The sequence below is a fragment of the Pipra filicauda genome, unplaced genomic scaffold (genome assembly GCF_003945595.2).
Source record: "Pipra filicauda isolate LSUMZ 115617 unplaced genomic scaffold, ASM394559v2 scaffold123_size2130275_pilon, whole genome shotgun sequence".
Lineage (NCBI taxonomy): Eukaryota > Metazoa > Chordata > Aves > Passeriformes > Pipridae > Pipra > Pipra filicauda.
The window spans coordinates 224,008-236,190 of NW_024103696.1; the positions used below are offsets into that span (position 1 = coordinate 224,008).

The 12,183-nt window shown below is 37.8% G+C and overlaps 1 protein-coding gene across 2 annotated transcripts in view; it reads left to right on the forward strand.

Moving 5' to 3' along the window:
* PIGN (phosphatidylinositol glycan anchor biosynthesis class N) overlaps nucleotides 1–12,183 on the forward strand; it is a 103,316-nt gene that overhangs the window by 75,038 nt on the left and 16,095 nt on the right. For both annotated transcript variants that reach the window (XM_027736766.2, XM_039388920.1), the window contains exons 20-24: nucleotides 318–426; nucleotides 4,215–4,317; nucleotides 6,768–6,870; nucleotides 9,028–9,114; nucleotides 11,887–11,942. In XM_027736766.2, coding sequence (XP_027592567.2) covers nucleotides 318–426; nucleotides 4,215–4,317; nucleotides 6,768–6,870; nucleotides 9,028–9,114; nucleotides 11,887–11,942 — 458 coding nt within the window. The remainder of the gene's footprint in view (nucleotides 1–317; nucleotides 427–4,214; nucleotides 4,318–6,767; nucleotides 6,871–9,027; nucleotides 9,115–11,886; nucleotides 11,943–12,183) is intronic.

Genomic DNA, 12,183 nt, shown 5'->3' on the forward strand with positions numbered 1-12,183 from the left:
GAGTGTTTAAGTAGTTACTCTTGACAAAGAGCATGTCATGTCAAATCAGTGATCCAGGGTCCTTGTGTATGCTATTTTAAAGTAGCGCAAATAAATAATAATAAGCATACTAATAAAAAATAAACTAGAAGGAAGTTTTAAAAAGCTCGTAATTGTAAATTATAAAGAGTTAGAAATTCTTAACACTACATATCAGACTTCCTGTTCTTAAGGTGATCCAGAAGAGGTGTTTATGCAACTCTAAAGCATATTTATGTATTTAGTATGGGATGGAAGAGATCCATACATTAATTTTGTGTTTCATTTCTTCTTTCTAGATGTTGAGTATTGCTCTTTCAACATATGTTGTGAGCAGTACCCATGACAGTCTTAAGAAAAAACTGGGATTGCCTGTATTGAATCAAATTATTAGCTGGATGATTCTAGGTAAGAAAATCTTCCCTCTCAAACTTCTGTCTGTCAGTTTGCAGAGTCTAGGGTTGGATGGGGGATGATGTTGCTTTTTCATTACCATTTTACTTCCCTTTATTTGACTCCCAATAGCTCCTCTGTGTGTTTGCTTTCCTAAGTGAGTTTTTTTGAGGAATGTGTTAGTCTTCTAAAATTTTACTCCTTTGTATGTTTGTGAAAAATTGCAAATACCTTTGATTTACAAGTAGCTTTATCTTTTGAGTATACAGAATATCTTGAAGACCCCTTTTAGAGATGGAATGGTATAAATTCCCTTTTTGTTTCACTTGGAGCATAAGCATATTTTCATTTGGAGATAAGGGTGATCTGAGATGTTCTACAAGCAATCCAGTTAAGCATAGGGAAATGAGCAAAGATTGTTGCTATATTTCAAGGCAAACTTGAAGTTGCAGCTGATGGGAGAGACTCTTGGGGTGTGGAAGTGGTTTTGAGAGCTGCCTTGAAAAATACCTGTGAAATAATGATGCTAGTGTATGATCGATATCTGTTAGAGCCTAGTTATTAAAGAAAAAAGCAACTCACAAGTCCATGGATTTTTCACCTCTCCAATGAAAACCTTACTATGATTAAACAGAGCAAATGTAATTGTCACTGGGGTTGTGGAATACAGTAAAGCAATATCTTTCATATTTCAGCTATAAAATAATTTCTGTAGGGCTCCAGTAGAAAATGCTAAGCATAGTTTATCCCTGAGTGATCTAAAGTGTGGGATTTGTTTTAGAGCTAAACGTATCCCACGCACAGTTTGATAGCAGCTCTTTGCTAGAAGTCAAGATCAGGAATTTAAACATAACTTAATTAAAGAATTATGACCCACGTTGTCTAGTTGCTGGACGTCTTGTTAGTTGCTGGACGTCTTGTATGTTCCTGTACTGGTGACATTGTTTTAACTTAAGCAGATCTTGTCAGTTTTAGCAATCCTGCTTCTGTTTGAGCAAACGGATTCAAGATTAATTCCAGTGATTGTGATCAGTGTGTGTATAGGCAATGCTTCCTTAATAGCGTGGTTTTCTTTGGAGCATTTTCCTTTCCATCGTGCTTTCCTAACCCTTTGAAGCCTGCTAAGCTAAATGGGGATCTCTGTGTGGATGAATTTCTTGCAGTTGTAAAGTCAATGAAATCAATGAAGTCCTGCTTGGCTTACTGGAGCAGGAACTGAGCATAAAGGTTATATTTCTCTCCTGTGTAAGGATGAAAGAGAAACATTTTTCATCTAAGAGATGATTCAGTCAGAGAGGTTTGGAGTTATGAGAAAAAAGTATATTAGAAATTCTCTTTGCTGTGGGTGATGATAAAAATAAAACTTAACAGTGAAGTAAACTGTAGGTACCAAACAGTCTACTTGCTGCCGCAGTAGTATTGAATATTTTAGCGAAGTCTTTCATACTGGAAGTAATCTTTCTAACTGAATATGATATACAAGGTAGGAGCTTTGTGTACTTGCTGAAATTGCTTTCCATAATTAAACACAGAAGTAAGCAGGTAAAACACTAAGCCGTCCAACATGTCCTCAACACTCCTCTTGGAAAGAAGTGCCTTGACATTGCCATAACCACAACTAGCACTTGCCTTGTTCCTAGTTTGTACCACAAATTAAGGTACCAAAGTCAACTGTAGCTTTTCCAAGGTGGATGGTATTACAGGTGGTCAAACTCCTCTTCATCTTTTTGCTTACTTGTGGAAGAATAGCACTGTTACTTACTGAAATCTGATTTTACAACTCTCTGTGTATTTATAGAACCAGAAACACAGTTATCAGTATTTATTCATAATAATACTGATATTATTATCATGTCAGTATGACAATAAGACTTTTTACCCCCTTCCCAGCTATTCGTTCTGATTAATATGAAGCCTATTTTGTTTAAATTTTAACTTAGATCTAAAATTAATTATTTTTAAGAAAGAGTGGTATTTGGAGAATCAGGCAAGTGATTCATGATAGGTGGGTTCCTGCAGATCTGTGTCCAACTGTTAGACCATATGATTCATGTAGTGTATGTTAACCACTAACATAGAGGTAAAACGGTAAGGTATAAAGTTAATCCAGCTGCTACCCATGTTCTTCAGAACCATCTTTGTATTAGCAATATTTCTAAATTTATATTATATCTTAAAATTTTCATCAGTGGAAAACCTGTATGTCTTTTTCTGGTTAATATCTGATGTGTCACATCAGAGATGAAAGGGAAAGGCTAATTATCACCTACCAGCCACTCATCTGTTCTCATCTATGATTGCACTCAGAGAGTGTTGCACATCTGATATGTTGAGTGTCATTCACAGAGGCCAGTTGCCATGCTGAATTTACTTCCAGCTGTTCTGATTTGCAGTGAGGTCCCTGGAGTTCCTCCTTGAGTCAGGCCTTCTGGAACATCCTTGAAGTCACTTATTCTGTAATTGTAGCAGTGGCCAAGGCTGAAAGCCAGGAAATAAAACATACTGACCCACAGGATTTAGAAACCGCCTCATTTCTCTTTCATTGATTTGTTTATTGTAAATACTCATGTATACTTTGATTATAATAGTAAGGGAGCACTTTCCATATATTATAGTTTTATTCTGTTCTTTAGAGTGATTATTAATTATGACTTACTGTTGATGCAGTCTTTGAATGATTCAATAATGTGAGGGTACTATACTGCAATGAAGAATCACATGAATGTTATTTGTCAGCATACTTCTTTATAAACATACAATTTTCATATAAAAAAAGATTGTATTTAAAGGTTAAATTACAGCAATGCTTTTCCTTCTCCCTTTCCTTAAAGCACTGGCCACTTTTCCTCTGTTTTTCTTCCTCTTTACTTGCTGTTGCAGTGTCCCATTTCCTCTCTTCCCAATTGTCCTCACCTCCTGCAAACTGTTGGTCCCTGTTCTGACCTGCAGAGGTTTCCCAGCTAGAGAAGTCTCTTTAGGGGCAGCACGGACTCTGCTAACAAGTGTTGACTGGGCAGCTGAGCCATGGGCTGCACTAAGGAGTGACATGCTACTCTTAAGACCTCACATCTGCACTAGAGAAATGCATTATAAATTGAAGGCAAGAGGTGTGAACCATGACAGATATGTCCCTTGTAGGTCTTTAAATACTCCTGTTTTAAAACTTTCAAGTAGAGAAGCTAATAAGTTGATGGTTTCTGTATCTTTATTACCAGTATTTTCAGTTGCATCTCAGAATGTGGCAGGTTTCCTAATCTAATTACAAAGAATAGAAGGCCAGATTGGATGGGGCTCTGAGCAACCTGGTCTACTGGAGGTGTCCCTGCCCATGGGGGGTTGGAACTAGATGATTTTTAAAGTCCTTTACAACCCAAACCATTCTATGACTCTAATCCAATGGAGCAGTGGCTCTGTCACTGCAGTTTTCAAGCTACCAGAAGTCCTCAGGGCCATGGTAAGGGGCTCTCAGAGGAGTATTAAACAGTCAAGTTTGACTGGTTTTTAGGGTAGTACTTCTGCATTTTCTTACGGACCTATTAATATCAGTTCATGAGAATTATAGAGGCTGTGAGGTAGAAAGACAGGGAATTAATTATAGAGAACTAAAATTCCTTTTGATAAATGTGAAGCGTTCCAAACATTGGTTTTTCTTTAGCTAAAGTGACTTCTGAAAATAGAGGATCATATATGACCTGTATTGAATTTCTGTACATGAAATGTCAAGATTTGAAGAATATTACTTTGCTACCAAGGAGGAAATGTTCTGCATGTTGTGACTGACAGATCTCTTCTTATTGTTGCAGTTTCTTCCCCAGTGTTGCTGTTACTGAGCCCCACGTTTCTCTTTCAGCGACTGTTCAGCATATTGCTCTCCCTGATGTCCACCTACCTGCTCCTCAGCACAGGGTACTTCATTCTTACTCTGTTTGGATTGGTTTTACATATAAAATCCAGGGCTGTATGTGAAGCTGCTTCATCTCATGCACAGTTCTGTTAGAGGTGTAACATTTGCTTCCAACTGTAGTCTCACCATTTATCTCCTTGTTTAGTTTACTAAATAAAATTTCTGGGGAACTTCCATATTCCTGCTTGTATTATAAACACTAGTTTGTTGACATTCCTTTCAACTAGACAAAGCAGTGGCTAGAGGGGTATGTATTCAAGCCATCTTGCAGTAAAATAAGAAAGTCTGGTTTAGTTTATGTCCTTTGTTGTTTTGACATGTGCTTTTCTGCTTGCAAACAACAGGAAGCTTCTCTCCTGGCTACTCAGCACTGGTGTCTAGTTATGGCTTAAATGATGTGGGATAGGAAACAGGTAGTCCCAAAATGAGGGAAAATTTTATTCTGAGAGATTTTTGTGGAAATAATTTTTTTTCAAAGGGATGCTTGTTCCCATAAAGACTAGGTCTTGCTTCTTTTTGGATAAAAGTCAACTCCTCTGATGTTTTAAATGAAGAAAACACTATGTCAGCCCACCCTTTCTTTTCTTTCAAACTTGGTAGCTCTTAAGAGCATAATTAATGGGGAGTATAGGAACCATTCTTTCCGCTTTCCCTCCCACTTATCCTCTGGATTTAATTACACTGGAAAATTAAGTGGAATTAAATATCTTGCAGCAGACATTTTGCAATAGCTGCCTCCTGTGGATACTTTCATTTTGGTTGAAGCATCTCTTTTTTTCTTTTATCTTCTGCCTCCCCTTCCTCCCACTTCCCCATTAAGATTTTGATCCTGATGTTACTCCTGACTGCACACACATTCTTACACTCAACTTCTTAGCCTATGCTGGCTACCGGATAAAGCATGAATGTTGTTGCCTCTGAAGCTGGCAATCACCCTCTTTGTATTTTAGCCCTGCACCAGACCACGTAAACATTGACAGTTCTGACAGTTCTCTGCTGTCTTCCTACAATGTCCAAATAGACCAGAAAATTTTTGAATAAGTCTTAAGAAAGAAAACAAAAGCCAAAGTACTTGGTGCCAAAAGTATCCAGTGTTTCTCTCCTCAGGGTGCTCTTATACCATGTACTGATAACCCAGAACATTGTCCAGGTAATTACAGCACCTCTCTAGGTGCAGTCAGTGGAAGTATTGAAGCCAGCTGAAGAGCATGGTTACATACAACCAGTTGTCACTGACTCAGTTGAAGGCATTTAATTTGTTGGCATTATGAGGATTGTAGGTACTTCTGTTTACTGACAACCCAGCTGTTGTTGTCTTCATGTTTAACATCTTGTCATTCTGATAATTAAAACAGAAATATCTATTCAAAATTTTTTGTTCCAGCTTGAAACTGCTCTGTAGCTGCACTAGTGGGGAGCCCAACAGGAACGATACTAAGATTAACTGCGATGATTTTCTTATTTTCAGATAAACAAGTGTGTGTCTAAGGAGGAAAAAAATAAAAAGGAAAACATTTACAATCTTGTCAGTATTATTATCATAGTCAGCGTTAGTATTACAATTTTATCCTTAAAGAAAAAATTGAAATGTATCATGAAGTTCAACAGAGATGTAGAGGGCAAGGAGAAACTAAATGTTATCCGATTACAATCTACACCACTATGTTATCTGTGGGTTTTAATGTCTCACGTAAGTGCACTCATACTTTGCTATTTGAGTGCTGTAGGAGCCAGAAGTACTCCTCTGAGATTGAGAGTGGAGCTAGAACAGCTTAGTGGCCATGGTTATAGTGTGACTTGGGGCTGCTGTTGTGAAGGATTGGTATATAGTGCTATAGTGGTATATTTCAGTTCAGTGAAATGTAATGCTCTTTCTAGTATACACATGCCTCTTTCCTTGGAACCTCTCTCCTCAACAGAGTACTGTCTTTTAGTATACAGATGCCTCTCTCCTCTCTCAGAACTGAACTGAGATCACCAGAATGAGTTTGTGTGATTAGGTCCTAAAGAGATACAATGTAGAGTTGCTGTCTAAGTTGGACTGTAACCCCTCAGTTCCAAGTAGCTCTTGTTACAAAATTTTCCATTTTGCAGAAAATGAATGTCAAATGTGATTCTTTTTCTTCAGCTTCTTTTTAACTTTATTCCAATTTTGTTAGAATTAAAAAGGGTGCTCATACAATGTTGTGGCAGCCATCAAATAAGAAAATGGGTGCAAAACACAACAAAGCTGAAGCAACCTCTATTTCTCATACTTTTACTGTTTAATTATTGTATGGCCTTAAAATTCAACCAACCAACTGTGGGTACTCAGAAATGGGGAGAGAAGGGAGAGAGTACCACTAGGTCTTGGTATAGTCTTTGTGTGAAGAAAAAAGAAAAGAAACATGTCAGCATTTGATGTTTAGTTGTTAGTGACTGCATTTACTATGATTATTACGTTACTCTTCAGATATGAAGCTCTTTTTCCACTGGTGCTATTTGGTTTGATGTTTGTGTGGATAAATATGGAGCAAGAAGCACTGCAGCGCTATGGTCTTTCACTCAAACCAAAGGTAAGAGCTCTTGATAGATATATCAGGTTAAGTAACAGCTTTATCTTTTATTTTTTTCTTTTGAGAATGAAATAAATATTCTGAGTGGTTTTCAGACAGCAACACTTTGCATTTCTTTAAGTTTGGGAAGCCCTTATCAGCTGTTTCATGGACTAGGAATGGGACCTTGTAAGGAAGATTTGTACTTTATGTTATTGAAAATATTGCACATCAGAGCCATTTCTAGGAATGCAGGAAGACAGTTTGACTTAGTAAGACTTAGTGGTATGTTTTGTAGGCTACAAGCTCTGTTCATCAAGTATAGTGCTAATTCAGCATAAGGTACAGTAACTCTTTAGAGTAAGTACAGTGTGACTGTACTTTTTTTATTCTGGTCACAGAGTCATGAGTGAGAGGCTGAAAAAAAATAATTTGATTTCTGAGAAGACACATAAGAAATATTAGAAATCTTCATTTGACTTTGTCCTACTCTTTGTTCAGGGACGGAGATTTTTCTCTGTTTAGACAAACAAGGAGCTGGAGACTAACCTGGAACTAGCACTTTCTCAGATTTGCTTGGAGAGGGAGTTTTGTAATCAACACAACTTCTTTCACCTTAAAACTCAGTATATTGTCAACAATTTGCAAAGCCAATGCTGTGCATGCTGCAACGTAACTCTTCAGTTAGATCAAGGGTTTAACAAACTGTGGCTATGCCATTGTTTTGGTTAGATCCATGTGCTTGTTGCAGTTGTTTGGGTCCTTGGAGCCAGATAGGTGTGCAGCAGAGCTCTCTCCCACTCCTCCCGAATGAGCCCTCCTTGGTGCAGCTCACAGACAACTTGGTTACAGATGCATGGGAGTGGCCAGAGTCACTCGAAGAGAAGTGTTGTTACACATCTTTCCTTCCTTTTGCAACTCATGATAATTAGGGAGATTAGAAGATTATTTTGCGATTGAAATCTGAACCAAGTCAATCATCGGAGCGAACCTGACACATACTGTGTTTTTGTAGTGCTCTTACAGGGAAGACAGTTTTGAAATTTGAGAGAGAGCAGGTTTTACCAATTCAAGGCTGAATATCAGAAATAAAAACAGGAATCGCTTTTTATTTAGGCTACGTTTAGCTAGGATGATGAGTGTGAGCATGTTTTGTGGCATCTTAAGTGACAGAGATGGAATCTGAATGTAAAAATGTACATTTAGCGTGATGCCATGATTGCAACTAAAGGTGTCTGGCATCTGTGGGATGTACTTTCTCTTCCATTCTAGAACCCCACTCAATCTTTTGCATCTTGTAAAAAGACATCTGTGATGTTGGTCTGGTGTTCTCTTTGTTGTAAAATAAAATTCTATTAAAACAGTATTAAACAGTGATGAATGCTTTATTAATCAAATGTAAATGAAAAGAACATAGGTATGCTGTAATTTTTTATGTTATCACTTCCTGTATGTCAACATTCACTTAAAACTTTTGGTTTCAAGTGAAAGGAACAAAAATGCTTACCCATGCTTCATGTTTTAGGTTAGAAAAAATCATCAGCCTGTTAATATATGCTGCAAAGTAAATCTTGTGTTAGAGAATCTGGCTCAGTTCTCTGATGATGTGAGATTATTTTTAATTAAAACGTTGTCCGTGTTGAATGCCTATTACTTGATTTTTTTTCTTTTCCCTGGTGAAAAGCAGTTCACTGACCTCTTAAATTCCATGAAGATAACTTCTCTTCAGGTCAAATGATATTGTGCTGAGAACTGAGTAAAGGAGATTGAGAATATTTTAGTATTTTCATTCACAAAAGAAGTCAAATGAGGATAATTGCAGTCTTTTATTTCTGTAGGTCTTTATCTACATGCTCATGTGAGCAGTGGAAGTGTGTGTGTGTAGGAGGAATATTTATGATGATAAGTCTAAAGCATAGAAGTTCATTTTTAGTGTAGATAACAGTGGAAGCTCCATGTTCATTTGATCATCTCACTCGTACAGTCTTTCTGGCAGATTCATTAATTCATTAAAGTATAATGAAAATATGGGAAAGGTTTTCAGTCCTCATTATAATAGTCTAATAACAGATGATAGGGAAGTAGGTTTCCTTCTTATTCATTTCAGTAAAAATATGGTGGCTCTGTCAAAGTCCATTAGTTGATATTCAGTATTGATTTCTTCTGCTCTCTTTCCAGCTTGCTGTTTTCGACTTTGCCTATGCTGTGGATATAACTCAGTTTCGAGAGCTCCATCTAGATGATGTCCGGAGGTCCTTCTTCTTTGTATCCTTTCGCTGGTTGCTGCATTCTAGGGAAAAGATGGGTTTGTTTCAAAAAGACCTGTAATCAAAATCTGTAGCCTGGTAGTCATTGGAAACAGAAGCTGGTAAAGATGATTTGACTGATTTTGCTCAAAAGGCAATGATCTTGTACATTATACTTTTTCATCAAGTAGTTAAAAATGCACTGTTTTGGAATCTGGTTCCTTGCCCACTTATAACCATTACACCTGAGGTAAACTTTCTTCTAAGGAATTCTGTTTTCAGTTTGCTTTTGTTTTATTACATTTTGGCTGGAGGGAACTCATTCACCTTCACGAATCAGTTGAAAAAGGTGATATTGAAGTTATTCTCATTTTTAGCATATGGCAGTGTGTTAGGAAGCAACTGTTAGGAAGCAGGCATGGGCCATGGCCAAGCAGATGAAACAAGAAAGAAAGTTCCTGCAGGCTCTTACTAAAACACGTTCACAAAATCTGGCCTAGAATTATTTATATTGCAAGTGGTTTCTGCTGTTAGAGGTGATATGGGCTTAGGAGGGAAGAGCTGTTCATTCACTAACATAGTTAGTTTGCATTGCTGTAGCTGAAACTGCAGCTGATATTTTTTTAATACTGTACAGACTTGATAGCATTGTAATTTTTCTCTTTCGTCATGGGACTGCAGTTAAGTGAGAGCTATTTGGCAGTGAGTATGATCAGTGGACAAGTAGGAGAGAAACTGAGCCAGTCTAGAACACAGGGGTTTCTAGTGCAGGTGGATTATTGTAGTTGTGGAGGGAGTTGTTTCAATAGTGGTTCTTGCAAAAACAGACCTTACAGTTTGTCAAATAACCAAATCTGAGAGAGTGTATCACAGGCGCAGAGTCCACACTGTTGGACTTTGGAACTATGCTGTTGAACACTGGGAACCTGCAGCAGAGGAAGTATAACAGAAACCACTTTAAGAAGGCAGTTTAGTGCTAAGAAAGAAAGCAAAACAGTTTACTAGATGCTGGATGTTTGTCTTTGCTTTAGAGTATACCTGAAAAAAGCAGAGACATCTTGCAGTAAATTTATCAGTTTCATTTGCTATTTTAACAAAAAATAAACTTCTAGTAAAGCTATTGCTGTCTCTCAAATGCTAAAAATTAGCCAAAACAAAAAATCAAGCAATCCAATTGTATTTTTAAAGGTCCAGGATAGTACTACTTTAACACTTGAATGTAACTCTGCTGGTTTTGGCTGAGATAAAGTTAATTTTCTTCATAATAGCTGGTGTGAGGCTATGTTTTGGATTTGTGCAGAGAATACTGTTGATAATACAGTGTTTACACAGAGTCAAGGCCTTTTCTGCTCCTCACACTGTCCCACCAGTGAGCACTACTTTAATTTAAAACACCTGAATGTATTTTGTTCAGCTCCTGAAAAGATAAACAATGTGCAGATCTCCTTTGCAGAGACCAGATATGATGCACTCCTGCTCAAAAGATGTTCTGGCTTTTTTAATTTAAGTGCTGTTTAATGTTCAGAAATAGAGGTATTAGAGGAGAAACCTTTTCTGCTAGAGCAGTCATACTGCAACTGTGACCCTGCAAACCCTGTGTCTTAGGATGAACTCAAGGTTCCTATATAGGGCCCAATAGTCAGCATTTGCTGAGAGAATGTATAGCCTGGTCTTAGGGAAGAAGATTCAGATTGCTCCTGCTTAGCATTTCGATTAGACCTATGTGCCACTGGTATTTTTTTGTTTGTTTTATTGCAGACCTGTTCTCCTTATAAATCTTAGCTGACAGAACTGTACTATTCTGTTAGACTGCTGTGTTACTAATCTTGAAGTTATGTGATACTCTTGGGAAGCATAATTTCTTCAGCTATGCTGACCTAATCCTTCCAAAATATGGCATGAGGAATCCCAACAATTCTACTGAACAGTTGGTAGCAAATTGTTTATGGAGAGACTTAAATGATCCAGTGCAGGAGCTATAACAGGAGCGAAAGGACCAGAGGGAGCCCTGGCAGCAGCAGCCATCCTCACTGACTAACCCTCTGCCTTATGCAAAAAAGCAGTTAAAAACCGTCCTTCAGCTGAAGCTGTGTGAGCTATAATGGGCTCCAATGAGCTCAGGAGGTAGAAAAATGTCTTTCATGGGCTCATATAGCAGTAAGTGTTGCATCTAGATGAAAAGGATAGGGTTTATCAGAAAACTTCCAGCTATACAGATATTGCCGGATTCGTCCTCCCTCCCTCAAGTAAGGAAAGAAATGGGCGTCCTGTGTTGCAATGGGTAGACTCAGCATAACCCTTGGACAACAAATCCATGGGAAGGATAGCATAGGAACCTTTAGTCTTGTTTAAGAGCCAACTACCTCTTCCACGGTCAGTTCTTCAATAAAGCCATCTCTTTTGGTGTGCAGAACACATGCATATGTCATTACTTTCTGCAAAAGCATGTGTGTTTGAATGCACAGTTGGGTTTGTGGTCCAGATATTTCCTATCTTGCCAGGTAGGGGCCCAAAAAGCCAGCTGCAACTTTCTTACAGAGGCCAAAATACAGGCTCTACACCCTTACCCAGGCGGTCCCTGTCTTTTAAAATTGACATAGTCATTTGTGAAATCTAGGGTAGAGCTAGACAATACTTGGGATTTCTTAATGCAGTGTAAAGCTGTCATAGTGGGTCAGCTTCTTGTAATTTCATGATAGATTTTGAAAGTAAATTGGAATGAAGGAGAGGGAATGATGGTTTTATTTTATTGTAGCCATTTCTGTGGTGTATTGTCCTTAAATACATTTAGGTTTTCTTCATAGTGACAGCCTTTTTTGGCACCGGAAACATAGCTTCTATTAACAGGTAAATTTTGTTCATTGATTTGAGACACAGGATACAAAAAATTCTTCCTGCAGTTGACGTACTAAATATAAATTTAGTTAGCAAAATCAGGGCAACAGAGTTAAAGCAATAGTCAGTGGAATGGTAATTATTTTGCTTCTGCTCTCTGTGACATGTTCCCAAAGAGCTTGAGCTTTTTGGTTATGAGATTGTCTCAATTCCATTAGAAGTTACTGAGAGCATGAAGAGAGAGAGCTTGCTT